The sequence below is a fragment of the Exophiala bonariae genome (assembly GCF_035927105.1).
Source record: "Exophiala bonariae strain CCFEE 5792 chromosome Unknown scaffold_2, whole genome shotgun sequence".
Taxonomy (NCBI): Eukaryota; Fungi; Ascomycota; class Eurotiomycetes; order Chaetothyriales; family Herpotrichiellaceae; genus Exophiala; species Exophiala bonariae.
Window position 1 is genome coordinate 1,690,899 of NW_027042477.1, and position 25,678 is coordinate 1,716,576.

The 25,678-nt window shown below is 48.8% G+C and overlaps 8 protein-coding genes across 8 annotated transcripts; 3 read left to right on the plus strand and 5 right to left on the minus strand.

The window, feature by feature from the left end:
* Positions 1–790: 790 nt before the first annotated feature.
* On the plus strand, positions 791–3,065 carry LTR84_005124 (uncharacterized protein; the record flags this gene model as incomplete). Its single annotated transcript, XM_064848696.1, has 7 exons — positions 791–1,112; positions 1,181–1,317; positions 1,421–1,494; positions 1,557–1,565; positions 1,634–2,243; positions 2,643–2,897; positions 2,949–3,065. The coding sequence occupies 7 exons, from the start codon at positions 791–793 to the stop codon at positions 3,063–3,065; spliced, it is 1,524 nt and encodes a 507-aa protein (XP_064711320.1).
* An 893-nt stretch (positions 3,066–3,958) lies between these two features.
* On the minus strand, positions 3,959–6,063 carry LTR84_005125 (uncharacterized protein; the record flags this gene model as incomplete). Its single annotated transcript, XM_064848697.1, has 5 exons — positions 3,959–4,113; positions 4,181–4,386; positions 4,471–4,734; positions 4,822–5,741; positions 5,809–6,063. The coding sequence occupies 5 exons, from the start codon at positions 6,061–6,063 to the stop codon at positions 3,959–3,961; spliced, it is 1,800 nt and encodes a 599-aa protein (XP_064711321.1).
* A 1,069-nt stretch (positions 6,064–7,132) lies between these two features.
* On the minus strand, positions 7,133–11,479 carry LTR84_005126 (uncharacterized protein; the record flags this gene model as incomplete). The annotated part of the gene is made up of 9 exons (XM_064848698.1): positions 7,133–8,236; positions 8,300–9,143; positions 9,769–9,939; positions 10,011–10,101; positions 10,159–10,274; positions 10,342–10,743; positions 10,804–10,995; positions 11,054–11,195; positions 11,290–11,479. The coding sequence occupies 9 exons, from the start codon at positions 11,477–11,479 to the stop codon at positions 7,133–7,135; spliced, it is 3,252 nt and encodes a 1,083-aa protein (XP_064711322.1).
* A 1,019-nt stretch (positions 11,480–12,498) lies between these two features.
* Positions 12,499–14,012, plus strand: LTR84_005127 (uncharacterized protein; the record flags this gene model as incomplete). Its single annotated transcript, XM_064848699.1, has 3 exons — positions 12,499–12,700; positions 12,797–13,673; positions 13,745–14,012. 3 exons carry the CDS (start codon positions 12,499–12,501, stop codon positions 14,010–14,012), a joined length of 1,347 nt encoding a protein of 448 aa, XP_064711323.1.
* Positions 14,013–14,236: 224 nt separating this feature from the next.
* Positions 14,237–16,215, minus strand: LTR84_005128 (uncharacterized protein; the record flags this gene model as incomplete). The annotated part of the gene is made up of 2 exons (XM_064848700.1): positions 14,237–15,196; positions 15,244–16,215. 2 exons carry the CDS (start codon positions 16,213–16,215, stop codon positions 14,237–14,239), a joined length of 1,932 nt encoding a protein of 643 aa, XP_064711324.1.
* Positions 16,216–17,120: 905 nt separating this feature from the next.
* Positions 17,121–19,056, minus strand: LTR84_005129 (uncharacterized protein; the record flags this gene model as incomplete). Its single annotated transcript, XM_064848701.1, has 3 exons — positions 17,121–18,749; positions 18,806–18,876; positions 18,930–19,056. 3 exons carry the CDS (start codon positions 19,054–19,056, stop codon positions 17,121–17,123), a joined length of 1,827 nt encoding a protein of 608 aa, XP_064711325.1.
* Positions 19,057–20,871: 1,815 nt separating this feature from the next.
* On the minus strand, positions 20,872–22,290 carry LTR84_005130 (uncharacterized protein; the record flags this gene model as incomplete). Its single annotated transcript, XM_064848702.1, has 2 exons — positions 20,872–21,707; positions 21,759–22,290. The coding sequence occupies 2 exons, from the start codon at positions 22,288–22,290 to the stop codon at positions 20,872–20,874; spliced, it is 1,368 nt and encodes a 455-aa protein (XP_064711326.1).
* Positions 22,291–23,089: 799 nt separating this feature from the next.
* On the plus strand, positions 23,090–25,534 carry LTR84_005131 (uncharacterized protein; the record flags this gene model as incomplete). Its single annotated transcript, XM_064848703.1, has 1 exon — positions 23,090–25,534. One exon carries the CDS (start codon positions 23,090–23,092, stop codon positions 25,532–25,534), a length of 2,445 nt encoding a protein of 814 aa, XP_064711327.1.
* Between the last annotated feature and the right edge of the window lie 144 nt (positions 25,535–25,678).

Consider the following 25,678-nt stretch of genomic DNA (forward strand, 5'->3'; position numbering starts at 1 on the left):
ACTCTCATCTCGCGAAACGGAGTCTTAAAAGGTGTTTATCGATTTAAGCCGCCTCCAGATGACTCACTCACACCGCTGTGATTCAGTGACTTTCTTTGGTCGGTTTGCGTGGACAACCTAAAAGCGTTAGCGCCAATCCTCTTCCATCAGCCTTGCCTTACCACGGGAAGGAGCTGGTGATGGTGAGTCACCCACATCGCTCTGCTGTGAAGCAATTTCTCATCAAGTGGAATGTGTTACGCAGGCGAAGTCCGGGCTTCGCAATCGCAAACGAGAAACATGCAAGATTGATCTCGAATAACAAAGGGCGCCTGGAGTGTTTGATATTCTGCAGCAGGCTCTGCAATCACAGAAACGGGTCACAACATCCACATGTGCTATCAGGCAAGAGGTTGATTTAATAGTGATCAGTGCTACTAGAAGCCACGAGCCTCGTCCTCGAAGGTTGTGTATCAGTGGCATGTCGTGATATGCGAGCCAATTGGGGCTGCCTCATTGGCCGATGTGGGGAAGATATCCCATCTCGTCATTCGCGCTAGGAACGCGTTATCATGCTTCTGTCCGCCATGCACAAATATTCAATCGAGTCTTAGAGCACCGTGATGCAAAGTTTTTCGGCCAGGTTTGTCAGCTGGTTGCCGGCACTGTAGGTCGATCCCCATGTGAGCCGATGTACAAGTTATGGTGGGTGGTGGCGGAAAAGCCCACGGACGAATTCTGAGTCAGCTGAGCAGATCACACCAAACCAGCACTCAATGTTTCCTTTCTACTTCTTTGATTCTCCAGAAAGATGACGAGACGTGAGGAATCCCGCAACGATGCTGGGTTTTCCCAAAGCAATGGCGTGCAAGCGACTGAAGAGACGCCTCCGTTCGATAATGGAGAAGAGCTTATCGCAGAAACGGGTACCAGTGAATTGGTGACTGGCACAACCACAATACTTCCTTCGTCAAAGCTGGGGCAGGAAGAACCACTCCTAAAAACAAGTCACCACCAGCATGTGAAGTACGGCACTCAAGATGCTGAGGACGGATCAGTCCACGAGGAGAATGCGATCGTAGCTTCACGAAAAACTGCGGCTGTGCTTCCGGTCATGTCAGTCCTTGCTCTTGGTACGCAACAAATGTCTCAAAGATTTCGCTAAACGGTATCATTAACGAGTCGTCTTCCAAAACTATAGGAGTGCTGATCGGCAGCGCTGACAGCTCATTCGTGATGGCGACTCACCCCACGATTGCTTCCGAGTTCAATGCACTCGGCTCATCGAGTTGGCTGTTTACAGGCTTCACCTTGGCAGCGGCTGCCACTGGTAACACGGTTCGTTCCATTTCTAGCGATATCATGTCTGGCGGCTCCGTCCAAAGAGACATGATGGCTTTTGCTTCGGATTGAAGACATGAAGTTAATATATTGCACCTAGATAAGTAAACTTGGCGAGATCTTTGGACGGCGAGGCGTGATTGCCATGACTTATGTAGTGTTCGGTATTGGCTGGCAAGTAATCCGCAGAAATATCACACTATCTGAGAACGCCGTGTGGCTGACTTGTTCTCTAGCTTGATGGTGTATGGAAACCATTCTAGATCCTTATCTCGCCCCTGTACCCTGGGCCCTGCTGACTCGTGCATTCCAGAGGTGTTGCCAACTCCATGCTTCAAGTCATTGCTGGCAGAGTTGTTTCAGGCAGCGCTGGAGCAGGGATGGGGGTGTTAATATCGGTCAGCATCACTGATCTCGTCCCTATCCGAGAAGTGCCAACTTGGAGAGCGTACATTATGCTAGTTGGTACCTTGGGCCGCAGTCTAGGTGCACCACTTGGAGGACTGCTTGCAGACACAATTGGATGGCGTCTTTCGTTCTCGATCCAAGGGCCACTTTTGTTTTTTACCGCTCTTCTTGTCTGGTTGATCTTGCCTCGCAAGGCCTCATCCCCTGGAGAAGATCAAGAGCCAAAGCTTTCAGCACTGGAACAGGTCGCACAGCTTGATTTTCTGGGCGCGATCACCTTAGGGTTGCTGATAACATCAACTCTCATCCCCCTTGAGCTTGGTGGTGTAGTACTTCCATGGTCCCACCCATTGATTACGCTATTATTTGGCCTCGCGATTGTGCTACTTGGAGTATTCATTCTAATTGAAAAGCACTGGACGAAAGATCCTATATTGCCACTCGAGATATTCGCCAATACTCCTGTCGTCCTATGCTACGGAATCACGCTTCTTCAGGTTGCTGCCATGGTCGGGGTATGTCATTTAGACACCTTCAAACTTCGATGTCATCTTTAGAGTGATGGAAAACTGACATAATGGTGCAATAGTTGATGTTCTCGGTGCCTTTGTATTTTCAAGTCACTAATGGAGTTACCAATACCGAGGCTGGAGGACATCTGTTGCCCATGATCATAGGGAACACAGCGGCTGGGATAACTAGTGCTGCAGTGATAAAACGGTATGTAAAGGTGACAAGCCTGGACTATTCTGTAGTCGCTGACCTTCCCCATAGTACTGGCAAGTATAAAGGGTTACTGCTCGGTGGCACCGCGATATCAGCAGTAGGGTATGCCCTTATTGTACTGCGATGGAACGGGAACACCAACTGGCTAGAGTCCCTCTATGTCATACCAGTGTATGTGTTTTTGAAAGGACACCTTTGACGCAATCATTAACAGTCACAGTGGTATTGGAATGGGCTTAGTTTTCAACACTATGTTCGTCTCAATTCAAGCATCGGCTTCGAAAGAGGAACTAGCACCAGCATTGGCAGCCCTGCACCTGTCCATGAATCTTGGAGCCTCTATCGGTCTTGCAATTCTGAATGTGGTATTGCAAGCCGTGTTGAAGCAACAGTTAGAGAGCCGTTTGCTGGCCCTAGGTGTCGACAAGATTCACAGAGAAAAGGTAATTTTCGTCTACATACAGGACGAGTGTTGTCAACTGATCGTGTCTCAGATAATGGAAAAAGCCTTGTCAAATGTCGAGTACATCACTCAAGCCCCAGCGAGAATTTCAGGGGCACTTGTGACGTCTTATGAGATTGCGCTCCAGTGGACAAATGGTGAGCTGTGAAGAGAAAGATTTCCCCTCGCCGTGGGTTGATACTGACATGAGATGCAGCGGTCTGCTTGATCTTTCTGGCTATCACATTATTGTTTGGTGTGTTTGTGAAACAACGGAAACTTCAATAAGACCCAGGGGCATCAGCTCAGGAAGATGAACTCCAGGCAAAAAAGAATTCTGCCGCGAGTGTACGCACGGTCATCTTTCTCAGGGCAGATCAACTTCGCGGAATCCCTCAAGCAGGTATGAAAAGCCACCTTGTTGCTTTCCTACTTCCAAGAATCGTGCTTTAGAGAATCGCGAAGTTGGTGATATTGAGAAATCTCTAGCTTTCTGCAAGGGAAATGCACAGGAGCGGCCATATGATTTCATAAAGGATGGTGTTAGTCGCTCCACAGAGCAATCCACTAATGGGAATACATGCTTGTGGTGCGAGTCGATGTCGAGTGAGAAAGGTACCCACCCTGATACGCTGGCGGCGAGGGAAGCAACGGAGTTGTTGAGCGGCAAACACGGCAGGAACAACATTTAATCTGGAGATACGACCAGCAAAGCAAACGTGGTCAGCATCTAGGTGCCACAACCCTGAACATTGGCAGTGGTGACCACTTAAGCATTATTGTTATTTGCATCGATGAGGATTCAAAAGCTCGGTGCAAAACTTGAAAAGTCAGGTTACTAAAGTAGTTGGAGGTATCTGGAAATTGTGATCAAATCATTTCAGTGGCATAGATCTTACTTGTATGAGCTACAACACCCTAGATAATGCTGCTTGCTTGTATAGAAAACCATTCATTTACCCCCTCTACCATTGTCTGCCGTCTTTGTATGCGTGCATGATAACTTCTTACCTGGTAACTAGCCCGAGGGATCCCATGTATACGTGGAAAGAATATCGCTTGTTATGTCTGTGGCGGAACCGTATTCACTAGAGGATCATAAGTGTCGTTACCATAAGCATCACCACCATAGTCGAGATATCCATTGATATATGGCGGAGCAGGGAATTTTGCGAGTATTGAGCTAGCATTGCCGAAGACCCACACGGTTTGCATGCCTGTAATCATGTTGTAAGCTGTGAAACAGGAACATTTTGTTTCGGGGAGTAACAAGGAATAACGTACCCATCACCATGTGCGCTAGGATGTGGCAATGCATCATCCAGGCGCCAACGTCATCTTCGGTGACTCTGATGCGCCAGGCCCGCCACCCTGCCGTTGTCTGTGGCACTCCGGATGTTGTGTAGCGATGAAGCATTGTTGTGTCACGTCGTGCAGGTGTATAGTCTCGGAATCTTGCTTCGTTTGCCGTGGCGTTGTACGTGCCGTTGCTAAATAGTCTTGTCAATCACAAAGCACAGCAAAAATGCGACAAGCGGTCGACATCCGAAGGAAAAATTTATAGAGGGACTTACCCTGACCCTAGGTCGAAATAGTGCTTTCCGTGAGCGTGGATGGGATGAAAATCGAATCCGCCTGTCGGCCCTGAATTACTCTGCCAGACGATGTCGAGTACCTCTCCTGGAAGGGCGGGGAAAGCATTGCTGTATGGATCCCAGCCTCCGTTCTCTACAGCGGCTGTGTAGTTTGGTGTTTGCCCTGTCAAATAGACTTGTACTAGATAGGGTAGGCTATTGTTTGCCTGACGCTCTTCTGTTTGCCAGACAAGATCGTCTTGCCTATGCAGTGTCCCATGTTGTTAGCCTCATCCACGATAACACCAATGGAGGGAACCGATAAAAGGGGTCTTTTCAAGGAAAACGTACGCCCACTCTAAAGTGCCGTTGATCGTCTTGTTGACGTAAGCACCCTCTCTGATCACTTGCCGCATTGTAATTATCACTGTCCTCGTAACTTCGGATAAGGATGGGAAAGATTCAGTCTCTTCGAGAGATTCCAGCGAATACTCAGCCCAAGATGTGACGTTCCGAGGCAAGGTAATTGGACTTGTGACAGGAAGCGAGCCCGGGAGGTCGGTACCGGGTACATCATATCTTAACAGAGCGTAACCTGTGACGTTGGTTGGTCGGTCTCGGCTCTCATACCGTACCCAAAAATTCGTTTTATTGGCAGACACCAGTTCTGCTGCTGATTTAGTCCGAAGCAGGACACTGAACCGCTGACCACTACCAAGCTGCACATGATCCGTGCTCCAGGGCTTGGTATATTGCCCATCTGCTTCAATGATAGTCAAGTTATCGTGTTCCTCAATTCCCAGAGTGACCAGTGAGAGAGCAGTGCCACTGATGAAGCGCAGTCGATAGGTAGTATCCGGCTTGACCGTAATAAGGAGTGGCTCACATGATGGACCAGAAGCATTGACAAACGACGAATTACCACTTTGGCCATTGAGCACGATGGCCTCCGGCTCACCTGACCATTTGAATGGATTTGCAAGAAGACCCTTCTCGATGGATGAGTCGTTCCTGGTAAAGTAATCCTGGATGAAAATCGGAATGTCCTCATCGTATTGGTAGGGGAGCGGTCTCTGATCCTCCACTATGAGGACTCCTTGAGCGGTATTTGCCTGAAAGCCGATGTGTGAGTGGTAGAAGTACGAGCCAGCATCGCCGACTTCTGGTGTGATGGCGTAGTCGAAAAAATCGTGCGGTGCAATGGGCCACTGCGATACAATTGGTGTGCCATCTGAGAAAGGAGCGGTGCGTTGGGTCAAACCATGCCAGTGCTACAGGATACTATTAGTTCTTGACATCCACATTGAAAAAGAGACCGCTCTCCCGACTCTGGCTTACCACTGTGAGATTCTGATTTTCGATATTGTTGAATACTCTGACCCAAGTCGTATAGCCTTCCTTCAGGTAAAGCGGCGGACCCGGACTTGTGCCGTTGAAAAGGACCGAATATCTTTGCTGACAATTGATTGTAAGATTAGCTGCCGTGGCGAATAGTACATAGTCCGGACTCTGTCCAGGAGCAGGCGGGTTGGCAACGACTCTGTTCGTCAGGAGCAAAGCCGAGACCAACAGCGGAATTAGTATCACCAGCATTGTCGTAGAAGAAGTATTGAATGCAAATTCGTCTGCAGAAACGAGAACCACCAGAAGAAAGTGTATACTTGTAGGTTTGCAGTCCCAAATACTGATCAGGAAACCGGGTTCTGCGTCTCACCTGCAAGGAGACGATCAACAGCACTGTTTGCGATTGTTGATCGTGTTGAATTGATGGTCAGCACCAGTAGCTTCACGTGGCAGGCTTACATCCCACAGCGTATTCGACGATTTTATCCGTACTTGGGGTGAATGGTCATGACTGCCATATCGATGTCAATTGGATAGAGCACATTCAGCCCCCAAAGAGTGCGGATTGAGCGTTGCGTACAACTCGAAAGAGGTTAATGAACGGCCAGATCAGCAGAGGTCCTCATGCTAAAGCCTCAGGCTCAGGTGGAGATCAATAGCACTAGGTTTAATAAGGCATCCAGCTATTCAAACTTAGTTACTTTAAGTTACTGCTTGGCCACCTAGTGACGTCGATGCTTTCCTGAAGATCTCCACTTCAGGCTTAAGGTTTCCATAAGCACCACTCTAAAGTGCGAGTAAGCCTGATGCTATCCTTCGAATCGACTTCTCTTTTGGACTGTCTCGGATCTTAATTGACAGTTCCGTTCCATGGACTTAACTAGTCCCCGAAACGGAGCTTAGGAATGCATGATTTTGTATCTACAGTACCTATACAAGTCGCAATACCGAGTCGACCTTAAGTTCCAGGCTGCTAGTATTACGGAATCTCCCCGGAATCTTCAATATCCTGTTTGTCTGTAAACTTATCAAGGTTAAGCATTGTCCCTAGGTGCTACCGATCAACTTCCCAGCAGCAGCACCTCTGCCACGCTGCTGACAGAATGAATCCCGCAGGACCATCCGCAGGAGCCCGCTTGGAGGACATCAGGAGCGGGTTTTAACTACTAGTGCAGTCATTCCCAATCCTTGCTTGGAGAGCTCTTTAAAACGCTCTCAATCTTGATACGTACAGACTTCCAACCAACCTGACAGTGCCACCATTCCGGTAGATGATAAAATGTAGTACGGGAGTGGCGTTTCAAATCAAAGCCTCCGCTCAACCTGCGCGTGGCTTTGATCCCCTGCTCTTTGATCTCCTGCTGGCACTGACGGTTCTCTTCCTCTCGCTCGGAACTGGTCGAAGCCACCAATCTTGCCGCCTTTGAAGAGCTAACCTGGGATCAAACCTCGCTCCTCTGAGTCCCATGTCTTCACGAAACAGAGGGAAGACATTCCCTAATCGATAGTGCTTGGGATCTTTGGAGGAATGTCGGTGAACTGCGCGGACCGAATCTAGGAGAGCTTGAGCTTTCTCGGAAAGATTGCGTAGGAGCGAGATATTCTTGACCACAATGGCTGGTTCTCCCTGTCTGGTAAAAGGGCTTGCTTGTAAAGGCTTGTTGGCTATGGGTACTTCGCTTCGTGCAGATGCCTTGCGACCGTGATCCGAATGTGGAGATCGAGCCACATTGGTACCGGAGGCATCTGATCCTGAACTCCGCTGTGCATAAGAGCCAGATCGCCTAGTGCCTTGGAAGTCCTCAACTGTATCTAGCTCGTCGCCCTGAGTTTGGTCGGTCAAAATATCACTGTCTTCAAACTTGGAACCAGCTGGGCTATCAAGGGCGTCAGAGCCTGGTGCTTGTTTCAACGGCCCAAAGACAGTAGAAGCCGTCACGTTTTGCAACACAATCGCCACCGACTCCGCCAAAATCAGGTCATTGTAATGAGCAGCCATAGCCATAACATTCATGCAAATGGCCTCATCTGGAATGATGTGCATGGACTCAACATAGAATCGCCAGATATGTTTCGTCGTATCACGTTCCATGACTGAACTGGCATCCTGGAGCACATGTAGCAGAGTCGGCCGGGTGACAGTGCGACCTTGGTCAGATAGCGTATCAAATAATTGAAGAATGGCCTCGAAATCGCGCCGGTCGCACAGCGCATGGATAAAGATGGTCCACACCCAATCTGGAAGGATGACACCGTTGTCATGCAGTTTATCAATCTCAGCTTGAGCGAGCTCAAGTTGATCCTCGCGTATCATCGCCACGATCACTAGCTGCGCGACATCAGGAGGAATGGTTATCCATTGGGATTCCATTAGCTGCATGATGTAGGCTCGAAGAAGACTGTCTGGATGGACGGATAGTACCTTTGATTATTCGTTAGGACCGTGCTTCGTACACCGAGAAAACGCCAAATTGGGATCACGAACCTTGACAACAGCAAATGCTACAGCTGGAATAATAGGTATACCCTCGCGCAACATCTCCTGCAGAATAGATCTGACAGACTCAATCGAGCCCATCTCCGGGTGACAGTTCCCCAGGATCAACGCCTCATAATGACGAGGAGAGGGTTCCACCAGGCGATCTTCAATCAGTATGCTCAAAATGTTGCGTATCGGGGCAGGATGTGGGACATCATGGGCGATGAGCTGCAGCTCCTGCTCGAGGAGTTCTGTAGAGCGCATGTGGCGGGGTATAACCTTCCTCGGCCGAGACCACGATGGGGAGGATTCAGTCTTCGCCATTGCCTCACCTAGAAGGGCTTTCCGGAACGACGGCGAAAACACATCGTGACGATTGGGAGGATTGCGATGATTTCGCACACGTGGTTGTGAAGGCTCCGTAAGAATTTCCTCGAGCTGGTCAGGCTGCTCTGCTTTTGGACTTCTATGATCATCTCGTGTTGCTTCGATCAAAGGTAGTATCTTGTTTGCAAGGGTTGGAGAGTACTTCTTGCTCCCAGAACTTGGCCAAATGTCTACCCATTCCTTCGTGTTTGGATCGAATCGAGTATCAGGTGGTGATGGGGTAGAGGCGGTGCCTCTGTCTTCTGCTGCCTCAAATGGCTGTTGCGCTGAAAGCTGCGGACGGTCCTTTCCATCCTTGCTATCTTCGTCACCTCTAACTGAGCGGCGAGTTGAAGGCGATGGATGAGGGAGAGCGCGACTCCGAATGAATCTGCGGCTCAAATGCTGTGGGAGAAAAATAACGTAGTTCCGAGGTATCACAGAACGACTGTAGGCCTGAGATAGTCCATGGCAAATGTACGGCCTATGCATCAGCTAGGCATTGTTGATCGGAAGTGTGCGTCGTTTGTGTCAATGCTATTCAAACGCGACCAAAACCGACTTGACTTTGATGAGCCTCCACGGAAAGATACGCAGGCAGTGAGTTCAGCAAACATGCCAAGATCGATTCGGCGAGTATGACGTATCATCTCCACAGCCTTGCGTGAGTTGAGCACAAGGCTGAACTCCTTATGGGCTGGAGGCTAAGGGTAATGCATCAAGAATAATCCTGCTATACATAGGTACTCATCGGATCGCCACGAGTGTGGATTCTATACTAGAGCTTCGTCGAAGACAATTGCAGAACGCTCGCACTTCAAGTTCTCAGGGTGGTCCACCTCATCGAATCAGAGCTCACATCAATGCAAGCACGATCAGTGCTCATCATAGCTTTTCCTGAACATGACACGGACTGATCCATAGCTTTACGGATTGGAGGGAAATAGAATTGATCTTGATTGTACTAAGTCTCACAATTCCCCATGTCAGATCATCACTCGGCCCTGCAAATCCCCAAGATAGCCTTGCTACTATGTACCTTCTTGCGGCCCGACTGTGAACTACCTTCAGAAGGCCTTCACCACATCGCATGTCTTGCCTTGCTTCACTTTGCCAGGGTCATCTCCAATTCTACTGCATTTGTAGCTACCATCTTCTCCTCGTTACACTCAGTATCACTTTTTGAATCTTCCACAATGCCGTTCTTCTGCTCCTGCAGCTGTTGGTCGTTCACAGTAAGCTCACCTTCCAGAGTTAAAGCATAATCTTCTCTTTGCTTCCTATAGTTCGCGAGCCAACGTTAGCCACGTAGGGCGGAGTTATGGAATAGAAACAGGGATTGGCAACGTACCTGAAATAGCGGATGTCAAAGAAGCGCAGGACACACGTCATGATAATTGCAGTTGCCAGGAGGGCTGCGGATGCTTCCCAGCCATATTTGTCTGCACAACATTAGCCGGTGATTATGCGGCAAAACCAAAGGGCAAGGTTGTTCGTACAGTGGGGGGCTTGCTTCGCTGGCCACATGAGAAAGTTTGACCAAGCGGCAATGGCATAGTCTGCGGCAATAGTGGCGCCCACAATGAGTGCTCGTCCCTCTGGATCTTGTGGAATGCTTTGATGTGCTTTAGTTATTAAGATTCCTTCAATGATACATGTCAATATGCAGGAGAAAGACTCACATATCCGCAAGCCATGAAAATATCAATGGGGCCGTGCCCAGAACCATATAGTTGATGAAGTAGCTGGCGTAAGCTGCAGAGAGGCTGACTTGATCGGGATGCGAAGTCCATACACTCATCGTGATAGCGGGAATCAATCCAATCGTGGCTTGAACCACTATCAATGGCCAACGAGTCTGCAAGTGGTCGGAAAGGAATGCCCAAAACCAGACAAACACAACTTGGATTGAGCTTCCACCGATCGGTATGGCATTAACCTTGGCAACGGTCCAGGTCTTTGTACCATCCTCATTTTTCAGGCTTCTGAGGAACAGTCCAAAGTACGTCCAACCTTGATTCCCTATGACTGTGCAGATATACAGCACAGCCACACAGTAGGTGAGGTAAGAGGAGAAGGTGCGTCTTCACAAGTGTCAGTATCATTGAACTCGGGAAGATCCCATGTTCCAGCTAATTTCTCACCTGGCTCCAGCCCAAGTTACGGGCTTTGGCTCGGCACGCCCGTGGCGGGTGAGTCGGTGAAGAGCGATTTCAGCGTGGTCTTTTGTGAACCACACAGCTCTAGGATTCGGACGGTTTGGGTAGTCTGGGAGCATGAAAAATCCAGCAAAGCCCCAAACAACAGTGATGACCGAGTTGATTATGAACAGCCACCTGAGATTGGAGATTAGCAGAAGTTACGTAAAATGACAACATTAGGATTCACACGCACCTCCATCCGGGCAGGCCGCTTCGGCCCTCAAGGGTGCTACTGATTGCTGCTTGGAGAGCGCCAGACATCATGCTACCGACCGCTTGGCAGGAGTGGTAGAAGCCCATTCGTTTTGCAAGCTCAAGAGGAGTATACCAATGCACTGTGTGACAAAGATCAGCACGTGCAGCAGTGTGAGGCGTTTACAATTTGGTCAAGGACCAATTTCGAGTAGTAGGGGTTCCAAAAATACTTACTTAAGAGAGTCATCATTCCCGGCCAGGCACTGCTCTCACAAAGTCCAAGGAATGTACGAATTGCATAGACTTGCTTCGCATTATGGGTCACGGCCAGAAGACCCGTGAGAATTCCCCAAGTAATCTCCAACCCAGATAGCCAGAAACTGGGGCGAACGTATGTGAGAATAATTTGAGACGGGACCAGCATGATGCAGTATCCGATATTGAAATAAGTTGTGAAGCTGTTTTAAATTAGTTCCACTACTGTGAGCAATGTTCGCCAGATAACATACTAGTTGAGCTCATTGCCATAAAGGTGAAGATCTTCTTTCATTCCTGATACGTAGGCATTCTGAATGTTCGTCTGATCGAGGAACCTGGCATAGTAAGAAAACACAGGCTGTCTGTCTGACACAGGTGGCATACTTGATAACTACTCAGAATCAGTGAACGGCGACCTAGATTGGTTAGCTGGCGTAGGGACAAGCCTACCTTGCGAGATACAACCAAAAGTCAACAAGAAAGTATCAAGACGCCTGACTAGACCACGCTCAGCAGGGCTATAGACTCCCTGAGCAGCTTTGGCGGAACGGAAGAAACGGAGAGAAAGCATTCTTGGGTTTGGAAATTTGGGCTTCAAATATTGTATTCGTCATGAAATGATGTGGATGACAATAAGATCATATATAGATCCTGTCTAATGTAGTCGTGTCCCTTGACCCGTTGGGGAAGTGTTGAAGCAAGTGATCCTGATCTAGGCAAGTGGGCATATTGAGCGGGAGCGGGAGTCTTCGAAAGCATACTTGATTGGCGCGGACGACGCCGCCTGGTGGGCGGCGATAGGTCCGCCAACCAAAGAAAGTGGTTTCTGCGCAGCTCAAGTCGGTCTTCCATTCCGTCTAGTTAGCTAAGCTAGCTGAGAACAGGAAAAGTCAATATTGACCTTGTTGAGACTATGAGTTCATTTCAAAAGTCGCCTGATTCTACCGAGTAACAGTTGCGTTGGCGGAGCCATCCGCCCATGATTGTTGCCAACTGGATCGACATTTTGGTTGCCCGTTCGAGTGAGGAGTCGGTAAGCACCGCCATTCATATGTGCATTGTCATTTACTTATCACTGCATCGGTTTCGTCCAAACGGATATTGGGTATATGGGGTGAACTGCGTGTCTCGAATCCGTTTCATTAATCCGTGCGCCTCATCAACCAGCGGAGGCAAATTTTCAAGATGTCTAACAAGATAGAACCCGTGTCTGAAAGCAAGTCCTTTCCAGATTCCGTGATCATTATCGGTGCCGGCGTGTTCGGATTGTCAACAGCGTTAGCCATTGCAAAACTCCATCCTCTGACAAAGGTCACCATCGTCGATCGTCTCACTCCACCTGTCGCTGATGGCACCAGCGTCGACACCACGAGATGTATTCGTTCAGGTATGATGGCATCCCCTCTTCATTAAGCCTTGATGAAGGGACAACATGAGATGGCGATTCGCGTGGATGGAACGACTTGTCAGCTAATCGTGGTAGATTACCTCGATCCGATATATGGACGACTTGCAAAACAATCCCAAAAACTGATCCAAGAAGATCCCGACCTTAGAAAGCACCTCTTCCAGCAAGGTATGACTTTTGTCTGCGACGGCCAGCCAAGTCGCTTCACAGAAGTCTGGCGATCTCAACTTGAACGTGGAAAGTCTTCCAATCCTGCAAACTATGAGGAACTCATCACTCGCGAAGAAGTCTTCCAGCGAATCCACGGCAAAGACTCTCGACCCCCTCCTTTGTCGAGCATTGGTGGAGAAGCACGTTGGAAGACTGCGTACTGTAACATCGAAGATGCATTTATCGATGCTAAAGAATCCATCCAGATATATTATAACCGTTGTCTAGCGACTTCAACCATCGATTTCCTTTGTGGGTCAGCTGTTGAGCGAATCCTCGTCAATGATGACAAAGCTGAAGGAGTTGTCCTGCAAGATGGAGCCGTCATAATCGCTGAGATGGTGATTGTGGCAGCGGGGGCTTGGTCAAACAGACTGGTCTATCTCGGAACTCGAGTGGTCCCAGTCGGACATGAGGTGGCTTGGATCAAGGTGTCCGCTGAAGAGGAGGCTCGTTGGAAGAACATGTCGATAACAACAAACATGAGCACTGGACTCAACATATTTCCGCCATATAACGGTGAGATCAAGATCCTTCGCAGATCGCCAGGTTACAAAAACACGACAATAATCACACACCCAGAAGATCCCTCGAGGAAAATCCAGATCTCATATCCCCGGACCATCGTCAGTAATCCTAACGATGTTATCCCGAGTGATGCTGAGGCTGCAATGAGGGATAATCTCCGAGAGATCATGCCAACTCTTGCAGACCGGCCTTTTGACAGAAGCAAAATATGCTGGTATGTTCAACAACTCCCTGTCTTATTCTAATGTTGAGAAATAGGCGGGCTAACTAGAGAGCGATCGACAGGATAAGTACGACTCCAACAGCTGACTTCCTGATTGCTCCCCATCCGCATATCACTGGTGTACATCTAGCCACTGGTGGATCCGCCCATGCGTGGAAATTCCTTCCCCTTATTGGTGATTGGGTAGTCGCATCAATCATGGACGTCCTTCCGCAGGAGCTGGTGGAGAAATGGGCCTTTGACAGACACACGGGTGACAGTGATCAAAATGCACCTCGTATGGATGGTGAACCACAAGAACTCCGCGACATAGTACGCTATCGTCTCTAAGTTGCCCACTCATCATAGCTTCTTGCATAGATATCAACCACTCTCAAGAATGAGGCCCGATACGATCAGGTAGAAGTCAAAAGCTTCTACGCCTTGATAGTCAAGTTCGAGGCATTCATGGCTTATTCATAGAATTCTTCAACTAGTAGTGATTTGAGAAATGAAAATTAATCTCGCCAAAGACATGGCATTTGCATTTCTGGGGAATTGGCACCTCGAATTGCTCATGTCCATGCAGGAACGAGAAATTCATTCGTGGTCTGAAAAGTTTCCCAATCAAAAGCGATCTCGTTAAAGTCAGGAAGTGAAAATTCCACTTCAGAAGCAGAGCCATGGGGTGTAGGTTCAATCCCACCATGTTGGATCATGGGACCTCTGATGCCTGAGCTCGCCGTCATCCGAGAATCGTTTGCTCCTTCAACCACGAACGTTGGAACTGAGCTGTAACTTATACTCGGAGCAAAATCGATGTATCCTTCATTGTTGTGCACTTGTGCCGGGGCTGTACCCATGGAGTGATTGCTTGGGCTGAGATCAGCCAACACTTTAGACGCAGTAAGATCAAAGGCGTCGCGTTTTCCTTTGAAGTCTGGAAAATGTTCAACCATCCCCCAGAGGACAGAGGAGCAGATATTGATCAACGATTCAAGAGAGCGCAGAGTGAGACGTTCTTGAACTCGAGGAGACGAGACATAGCTAAACATCAGAGCAGTTCCTGCTGAAGACAGGTTTTCGACTGCTTGCCAGTAAATGGTAAGCCTGTGGTCGCGAAAGAATTGGCGATATAGCTCAATCATCTTAATGGCAGCTTCTGCCATGAGCAGTAGAGACATCTCGGGTGGCTCTGGAATATTTAGTGAGGGTTGGTACAGATAGAACAGCGCGCGATGGAATGTGAGTTCGAAATTCTCGAGGATTCTTCGCTCACGAGTTCCAACATCGTCATTGCGAGGAGTATCCTCGTACCAGGTTTGGATTCGACGATGCATCGCACTCTGCCACTGGCTCAAATCTCCCGGGGCACGAATAGGAAAAGGCTTCTCGTTAAGAACAGTTTGCATTTCTGACTGGATCTGGCGGTATCGGAAAACATGGTGGCTGATACATTTTGCTTTGAAGGGGGAGTCTGCACCTTCGACTATTCCGTTTGACGTGATATTGTCATCCTCAGCTTGACTTGGAAACTTAAATCAGTTAGTAGCCATTGTTCAGACAAAATAAGTACGCATACCTGGGCAGTGATAGCACCATCAGACAGGCAGGAAGGCATGGTAAGCGCGATAGAGATATTCCTATCCATGGCATAAGCTACCCAAAATGACCTTCTCATCGTGTCCAGCGTTAGAGGATCCACTTTATCTAGTGTCGGTTCCCTGTGAAGTCCTAACTCCACTGCGAGACGCAAAGCCGCACCAACAGTTTTCCAGACAGCCCAAACGGTTGGATGATGGTAGCAATACTGCCCGACAAGAAGGAGTGCTTGCACCCCCTCGACGTCACTGGGCAGCCCTGCCTCGTTGAGTGCTCTCACAGCAGCTCTATGGTACCGATCTGCCAGCGATGCTGGTATTCTTGAAGGATCCTGCTTTTGAATTGTCAAGAGAGCAACAGCGAAAACCTCGAAGACGAAAAAGACGGCAATCCTGGCTTCTGTGGTTGTATGAACGTTATTCAAATCCACAACGTTCGACATATTGTAGAGAAGGTCCAATTTCTGCACGAAGGTTGGCTCATGGAGAAGTGGAAGGCTGAGGTTCGCGAATTGGAAGTATGATTTGATGAGGGTCTGAGCAGCTTCTTTGGTTGGAAGTGAAACAGGTGAAGTATCCAATCCGCTTATCATAACATGCTCCGCTGTCGCAAAAGGGTCTTGAGCTCTCACACTTGGCTTCTGTTTTAGGTTCATGAGTTCGGCCAGAAGAATCCTGGAGAAAGTGGACTCATCCTGAGGACGGCGTGCTGATAGGTCTATGACCTTGTCTGCGGTAGTCTGAGCGTCCAGCGCAGATGCATTGTGCGTCAACATCGCTTCCTGAAGTGAATGGGACGGTGGTCGAGGAGGTTGTTGTGTGGACACCACACTGGGAGGCGTGGCCTTCTCAGCTGTCTCGATCTCCCTTTCATTGATTCCGTGTTGTCGTAGCTGCAATTCCAGATACGCGACTCTCTCTTCGAGACTGTGCACATAGCTATTCAAGGCCATGTCAGTCGATTTCTGCTCGAGCGGACAGCTTGATAACCTGACCTTCTCGGTACATGTCTCTTGGTCAATACATCATAACCCACACATTCAGCGCCAGCGTTCTCGCATAAAGTGCATCGCTGTAGTAATGATAAACTAGGATCAGCAAACGTCTCGTACGACAAGTTCTTTATATCGAAAGTACGTACAGGTAGCTTTTGGTCACATCGCTTTTTCTTCCGTCGACACCGGATGCACGCCGTGATATTTGACCTAGCTAGTGGCGGTGGCCTACTCTTGCCGATATCATCTTCGGCTGCTATGGCAGGAGTCATTTACATAAGGCAGTACTTGCTTCGACTGTCAAGCGACCAAGGCAAGAAGCAGATTGTCTCAACGGCGACGGGACGCGACTCGGGCGGGGTAGGAAGTTAATTGCTCTTCAGGCCGGATCTAACCACCTAACAATCTTAATTAGAGGTCTCTAAGCGCTGCCTGTTTTAATGCTCGGGACGTGCACTAAAGTGCTAAAAATCGTACAAAGTGATGAGCACACTGTCTACCTAGGAAGTTACATACGTAGATAGCTACCTTGGGAAATAGGTATACTTCAACGAGGCACTTTCTCAGGCAAGCATTTTGAGAGCAGACCCAAACGAGGAAAATGCTACCATTTTTGACTGATGTTTGCATTCAATATTATACATATATTCTCTGAGAATAGATCGAAAGGGGAGGGTTCCACCTCCAAACGTATCTCTAGCTAGAGGAAGGCCAGCTGCAATGGACTGTCAGTAAACAAATGAAAACCCCTAACCCGCCAAAAATATCAGGTCGCTGGACATGATACATAAATTTTTGCTGCGAAGCGGACGATATGGGCCGGGACCGGAGCCCTGGTCGTTAAGCAACATACTGTGCTATTTTCAGTCCCGTGCATCTCTAGTCAGGATCGTCGACCTTCCAGTCTCAAAACTGAGCCGCGGGCTGCAGTCAACGATACTGCTCTCAGTTGCATCATCCGTTGTGCTCGCTGAAGAGCTGAATCCGTGCACGACGGTCACTTCGCCTTCGAGTTGCTCTTCATACCCGGGGGGTGGTGGGGGATAAGGGGGAAGAGTTTCAGACATCTGACTACTGCCAATGACAGCATCATATAGGGGCGAGGTGTATGGTGATTGGGGATTTGATTGGTATCTGGCTGGGAGGGCTCGATGCTCAGCTTGGACACGTCCTTCTTCCGCGGCGATCAGATTTCTGACCAGGTCGGTGGCATCGCTGAGAGTGAGGATTTGTCGTTGCAAGGTGTCTTGCGAGATGCCCTCCTGTTCCAAGATCATCTCTCTTTTCTCTTCGTAGTCACCAGTCGCTTGTAGTTTAAATTGCCTCCACCATTTACGCCATGCGTGCTGACATGCGGCCTTGCGGTAAAGTCTTTTTGTATAGCGTTCCTCCCGACGTGCAGCTAGCTCAGCTCGACGCCTTGGGTCTCGGAGGAATCGTACAACACGAAATGTTAGACCTCCGATAAGAGCTAGAAGGATCAGAGACACCACTGCTAGTGTTAGATGACGTCTGAGCGAGGCCTGTATGCGACTGGTATCGATTTGGAAAGTTGCGATACCGGACGTCCCGGTTGACTGAACCCACGGCGTATCTCCATCGTCGTTGGGGGAAGACTCTGATAGTCCTTTTGAGTCGAGGCTTTCCAAGTCTTCAGATTCGTCGATCGGAGGAGAAGGTGTTGGAGATGAAGCCGCAGAGCTGCTTGAAATTTCGGGCTTTGTCTCTACATTTTCAGGAACCTCTGCTGTTTGCGGTGGTTTTTTCTGCATGGGAGAGAGGTCTTGAGCTTGTGTTCGGCACGGAGACTGAGCATCCCCCTCTGTACACCCAGACACACGACTTGGATGGTGTGAAAAGTGTGCGGTGATCAGCTTGCAGATACCAGGAGCTTTACTCTTCGCAGTGTCCCAGATGCACTTGAGGCTTGTGCAAGATCTGAATTCTTCTTTGACTAAAGACATGATTGTCGATTCAGTCATCAGTAATTCTTCGTGTAGGTCGGCTAATTGCGCCTTCAGGTCGTCCAGCTTCGCGTACTGCAATTCTAATGTATTGTCAATCACGGCTACGCTTTGTGGAGCAGCAGTAATGGATAGTTTTGAAGACTCGTCGGGGTTTAGCCACATATCACATATATGGGAATCGTCGCTCAAGTTCTCGACAGGTCTGTCCTGAAGACGTAAGACTGTAGGCTGGCCCTTTTGTTTGAAGGAGGTGGTGAAACCAGACGCGCCGGTGACACCGATATCTCCATTTAAGTCGTCGAACCGGACGGAGAGTATCGACGCCTCTCCCTTCAAGCATATCGATTCCCAAAAGGCATGAACTTCCTTTTCGCCCACACCATTGGAAGGTTTTGATTTGAAGATGAGTTGGCCTTTGGTGACCTGGTTGCCGTTACCATTGTTCGTGGTCAAGGGCAATCCATTGAGGCGAGGAGGATTGCTTGTGCATTCCTCATCGGCGGAGTCGATCTCGAGGGAAAGTTCCTAAGAGTCGAGTCAACGAGACTGCAGGTACTTATACAGCATTAATATGAACCCACCACGCCATCATCGGTGCCGGTGAAGCACCCTTGACAGGGAGCACTGAAATTGATAGAGACATAGTCCGATCCTATGACGGTGAGTGGGTTGGCATGGACAGCAGCGAAGGGCAGCAATGTTTACCTGTTGTACCAGCAACAGTCGTGATGTCCTTTGCAGAAGAGTTGGAAGTGGGTGAGGAGGAGGGAATGATGGCAGCCGAAGCAAGAGAAGAAAGAAACGCAGCAGCCTGAGCTAAGGTGGACTTCATTGTGATCCGTTCCAGATAATTGTCATCAAACTAGAAGATACCGATCCGATGGATGCAACCACCCAGAAAATATCCAGTCATGAACATACAAAACGACACAGATGCTGACACTCCGAATGGTCGAGGAACCAGTATTCATTTACGACTCCATAGTTGCGACCCCCAGGGCACAGAAAAGTGCTTCGAACAAGAAATGACGATAGGAGATAAGATGTTCTGATAGACCGGAGATCAATAAGAGACTCGAAATTCAGGAATCAAGAATCATGGATGAATGGGTTAGGAGTGTATGATGTGGGGGAGAGAGAGAATTGGACGGCTCGCGTTTTCGCTGGAGCCTGAAGTTGGAACATACGATATGGACTGGACCGGTAGATGGACTTGCATGAAGGCGCGTCTGGGCAGTTTAAGTCCTGCATCTGTCAGCTCCGTGGCCGGGCTCTCGGGTTTTGGCACAGCCCCGAACCCGTTACTGGCTAGCCCTAATTCAGTGTCTTCTCTCCGCCCAAAAACTGGACTCTCATGCAACTTTTGGGGGCCAACCGCGGAGAGTTTTTATGACCACTGGCAGCCTCAATTAATTGCTCAAATCACGTGACATTTGGAAAAGCCAAGAACTCAACTTGCCACTATTCCATTCTCGTCCCCATTCTGCGAATCAGCCATTTCTGGACATGGCATCACGATTCGCAATAATCCTGTAGACCAGTCGATACTTAGTCGAGCAATCTAGATTCAACGAAATTGCTTCAACAATCCAGCCTGCCATAGGCCCAAGAGTGGAACACTTAAACTCGTCTTTGGCCCAGTTACTCTCTTCACAATCATGGTAGAACAAACGAACTCTCGGCCGCGTAATTAACTAACACATCAACAGCTTCCGTTAGGCTTATTAACGGCGGCGCAAGGGCATCCGATGCTCGTTGAGTTGAAGAACGGGGAGACACTGAATGGACATCTTGTCAATTGTGACACATGGATGAATTTGACACTCAAGGAAGTCGTCCAAACCAGCCCGGAAGGCGACAAATTCTTCCGGCTCGCCGAAGTCTATGTCAGAGGCAACAATGTAAGTTCCCGATATCTTGTCGTAGGGCAGTGGTCGCATTGTCACTGGCTTTGTACTGACCTGCTCAAAAGATCAAATATTTGCGGGTACCAGAAGAAATTATTGACCTGGCTAAGGAGCAACAACAGCATCAACAACAAGGCAACCAACGTGGACGTGGAGGTCAGGGCCATCGCGGAGATCGAGGAGACAGAGGAGATCGGGGTCGGGGTCAAGGGCGAGGTGGCCGTGGTCGCGGCAGAGGAAGGGGACAAAGTTGAGGTGTCATCAAATTATGGAATCAAGTCAGGAGCGATTGCCACATTTCTTGCTATTGGAGAATTTGGTACTGGTAGAAGCGTATCTTCCTCTCGATCAACATTACAATGGTCTAGCACGAACTTTCAGGTGCTCCCAATGATAGCATCAGGAGAACCTGTGAGGGATTCACAACCATTACTTCCAATCCTGGCTACAACAATATGGTCATCAAAGGCCAACACGATCTGCCTTGAGGCTCGATGTTGTTTCCTCCTGGGAAGTCAACCCTTCGAATGACACCATTGAACGACCCAGACTCCACCGCTATGCTAGTCCAGAAGAAACATCAAAGCTACCCGAGTAGCGAAATGTACCCGAAATGCCTCAATTAATGAAAAGAGAAAATTCTCAGACACCGGAGTTTCATGTACTTTTATTGCCGTAAGATATGCTCATCGTTTGCGTCGTAGCTCATCAGCGAGACATTTCAGAACCTGCTCGAACAATTAGTCACGCCGAACATTAAAATTGCTGGTAGAATATCTGACCTCTCCTGAAACAACACCTTGATTGTACAGGTATTTGGAAAGCCCCTTGACAACATCGATTTGTTCTTCGACTGTCAGACCAACAATGGCAGTCTCGATAACACTGCCCACATTTGCTTTGTAGACTGCGATAAAACTCTGATAGTACATGTAGGAGAAGACGCCCATGATGAATTGACAATCCATGCGATCTGTCATGCCACCATGGCCGGGAATGCTGTCACCAAAATCTTTGATTTTAAAAGTTCTCTTCAATCCGGATGCAAAGAAACCTCCAAATGGGGCTATTAATGATGCGAAGGTTGCAAATATGAGGATGTGGAATTGTATTGGTGCAATTCGAAAGATTCGATCTATGCCAGCCCAACCAAATAGATTATAAGGTCGACTGGCAAAGACAGGGTTTGGTGTACATTGTAAGCCAGTGAAGATATTTGCTCCAAGGTCGTTTACCGGGCAGATAAAGTATTTGTAGCGCATCAAAATATTGGTGAGGGCAAATCCAAAAAAGATGGTGCATACCCAGGCCCCCACGAAGCCCTCGACTGTTTTCTTTGGAGAGATCTTGATAAGCTGGGTTCTACCAAAGGTGATTCCGCAAATATAGGCAAAAATATCGTTGGTGACAACCAAGGAGACCGGTAGGAAAAACCAGATTAGACCTTCCAAAACATTGTTCATCATGAAATGAGCCTGAATGACAATGAGGAACAGTGCCATGTGCGTCCACGCGAATTGGGTGAATTGGAACTTGTAGTAGCCCTTCTGGAGAGATGCCACGAAGAAAACGAATCCTGTTCATGATATCAGTACTGGTTTTGGCCGGAGGGGTGCATAATCCTCACCGAAAATGTACATGGTAAAGCTGATGAAGCGATGATGAGTCGCAAATGGGAGCAAAACCTTATCGACCAAGAGAATATGCTTGAAGTAGTAGATCACGCTTTCACCATAGACAAAATACATGGTGATGGCGAAGAAATACCAGTTTAGAGACTTTGTAAGTGGGAGATTCTTCTGCTTAGTTGGAACTTGCGCAATAGCGATCACTTCCTTGAAAGAGATTATGAGAACTGCAGTGATAACCATGAGTACGTATATGTGCCCAGCGAACATGGCGCCAAAGAAGCCGGATATCATGGCCAAGGTCCATATCGTTCTGGTGATAAAGGTGGCCTTCTTTTTCTCATATTCGGATGGTTCGACATGCTTATCTGACTTCTCAACCGACCCGTTCCTCTTGGGATCGACGTCTTTGATGGGACTAGGGGGCTCGGATGAACTTTCACTTGCAGTGGAGGAGTTCTGGCGATGATGGTCGCTCTGGCTAGTGCCATTAGACCGATGTTGAAATTTGACACCTTTTTGTCGCGGCATGTTTGCAGATGTGTTCAGCGCAAATCGCAGCTGCGAAAAATGCCGTCGAAGGAAAAGTGCGCTGCTAGGACGTGGAAGTGAATGGGGTGGAATGGAACAGCGGAAGACGAGAAGTAGAGATCACACTTCTGCACGTGCTGACTTTGGATGCCTAGCGTGGAAGCGACGCGTTGGGCTCGGCAAGGGCGGACAGGCCAATTGAGGTGGCACGAAAATCAAATAAGGATGATCGGTTGACTGTTGCTTCGCAGACAAAAGTAACAGTGCATGAGGGTTAGATGATGCTGTCAGGATAGAGAGAAATCCAACTAAATCAAGGTTGTAGGTAAAGTTTCTACATGATGGGCAAACTGGGCACCGACCACTGATTGATGATGAAGGCGCCGAAGCTGCCAAATGCCAGCTGCGTCATTGTCTGCAGCTTTTAGCGTTGGTTTGGCTTCTAGGGTATCTTTAGGGGCTGGTCTGAGAGAACTCGGGGATAAGACAGCCCTGAAGCAAACAGCAAGGGTACCAATGGCTTTCACCATCTGCCAAATCTTGAGCCCCGCAGGCACCGGGAAGTCGCTTTCCTCCGGGTGCCACAACAGGAGGCGCAGTAGTGTAGATTGCCCGTGGCCACGTTTTATCGGAACGGATTATCTTATCTGGCGCATTCCATGACTCGCGTTTTACTCAACGATCAACGCGTGCCACTGCTTCACACCAAAAGAACCCCCACAGTACTATTCTGTTCCATGTCAATACCAATCAATATCCCTTTGCCTAGACCTTTATTCTGTCCCATTCTCCATGGAGGATGAATGGCACGGTAGGCAACGAAGACGAGATCGATCTCTTCGACGATGACGACGATTTCGATGATCTGTCGGAGTCCGCTCTTCAAGAACTCGAGCAACATGCAATTCTCTCAACGCAACAACAGTCCTTACAGCGTAATGCCCTGGTGAAGCCTACCTCGTATCCCCCGCCTCGATCCAATCTCACCAGACGCTTGCCAAATCTCTCGGAGAACTACCTAGAGGACGAAAGCTTTGAACTCCTCGGGGACGAAGGAGTGGCTACCCCCGTCGAGGAGTATGCTTCTTTTATAGCACGGCCGCAAGTGCGAGGTGAGACTGCGCAGAGAGAACAGTTTCGACAACAACGCTATGGCGATAATCACTTCAGGTCTGCTCCGACTCTGAACAGACAACAGGTGCAGCAGCAAATACCTGCTGCGCAGGCCACACCAAGTGATGGACGTTATCCTGGCGTGTCCACAAGACTTGAAGAAACGATGATAGATCAGCCTTCACAACGAGTGAATATGCCTCCGGCAGGTGGCCACATGCTTCTCGGTGACCAACTTGAAGACTTGCTCCGAGAACGTGACCAATTGGCCAAAGATCTACGAGCTGCCAATGATGCGATGTCCATGCAAAAGGGTGAAATCTCAATTATACGTGCCAATGCCGAGAAGGAGAACAAGGTCTACGATCGTCAGTTGAATGCCCTCAAGAAGTCAATCGAAGAAGAAACCATCAAACACCAGGCCGCAATGGACGCCATCGCTGAGAAGAATAGACAGTTAACAACTCGTTATCAGTTCCTTCAACAAGAACACAATCAGGAGGTGCAAGACGTCAAGGCTTTGAAGCAACGACTGAAAGACCGCCCCGAAGCAGAGCAACAACCCACCATTACTTCAACTCCAAAGCGAGGAATGGGTGGGTCTCTGAGAGATGGCTTCGAAGACGATGATATCATGTTATTGTCGCCCTCAAAATCTGCCCGTAGGTCCAAACCCAGTACCCCGACAGCTGCCAATAGGAGGAAGAGGAAGGCCGGTGGTACCAGTCCCGTCAAATCACTTCCGTTAAGATTATCGGCACCCGATCCGCTTGATATGGCGCCTCCACGGCCACCAGTGCCCCAGCCAGAAGACCATTCACAAATAACGATACGAAGGGATCCTCGAGCAGAGCGAGACTTGCTTTTCTTACAGAAGATTCTTGATTACCGTGTCAAACCATCACGAGAGATGCTTCTAGAAAGTCTAATGAAGATTTCCTTACCTTCAAGACCTTCGAAGACATTTTCAAGTATTCTCCTAGAGCGCATTGCTCACATGAAGGATAAACGTGTTGCACATGATCTTCTACAGATCTTCATTGACCTCTGGTCAAAGTCACTCAAGGAACAGTACTATCAACCCATTTCGTTGCTAATAGAGATTGTGGGTTACATCATAGAGGTCGAAATGTTCGTGTTGACGAAGGAGAATATCACGACCCTAGTGCCCTTGTTGCGAGCCTCGATAGCCTTGAACGCTGAGAAACGCTTCAAGCATTCTCCTGTGAACCATTCCTCGTTTGGCAAATTTAGTGCCACACCACAGGCTGCCCTGAATCATGATGTCAATGGAACTGCCTGTCTGGAGTTGCTGCTCGATATAGCATATATCATCTCAGATGAACCGGAACTCATCGACCTCTTCTGGCGGCTACTGGACTATGAATTCCTCCTCATGATGCTGAACTCATGGCAACCAATATCTGACATCATCCTCAACCTCCGCCTTCTGGCAACCTCCATCTTCCCGACCACTTTCGGCAGCATCGCTAGCACACCAGAAGAACAGGACAAGATTGAACATTGGATCATCAATCGCGTCTGCTGGCTGTTGTGGGAAACCCCAAAGGTCGACGAAGGTCTCCCACCCAACTCAAAAGACCAACTCTGTCAACTCCGCCTCGAGGTCATGGAACTCCTGACCCGAATCGCCATCACCTCCTCGCCATACCCGCACGACGATCCCAACCATCATGGCAGCCTGCTGATTGCGTCGGATGCCCACGCCATCGCACGCATCGTGCGCTCTCTGTACGACGAAGTTGCCGCAATGTACCTCCTGACGCCGACGCACACCCAGCACGCCGAGATCGTGAACCGCGGCATTCGTGTCCTCTACCACGTGCTTACAATGCACAACGCGAGCATCGACTTACAGGAGAAACTCTCGCTCATCAACGGCGGTGTGCACAAACATCGCGTAGTCCTGACACGTCTGGCGTTCAGCCAGGGCTTCTACGTTGACAGATTGATCACGGATGAAACAGTCGCGATGGCCACAACCATGTTGGAGGACAGCGTCACTCCCGATGAAGCAGACGAGCTCATCGAGGCATTTCCTGGGTTCAGGGGCAGAGCTACATATAGTCAGGAGCAGGGTGTTGAGAGGATGGATATAGAGGATACTTGAGTCGCGAAAGGGGTGGGTCCGAGGGACATGACGTGGCCATGATAATGACCTTTCCTTCTTTTGTCTTTCTCGGTGCTGTTAGTTTATACTAAGAATGAGAACAAAATTATTTACATAACACCGAATGTGTGAATGTGAACAATA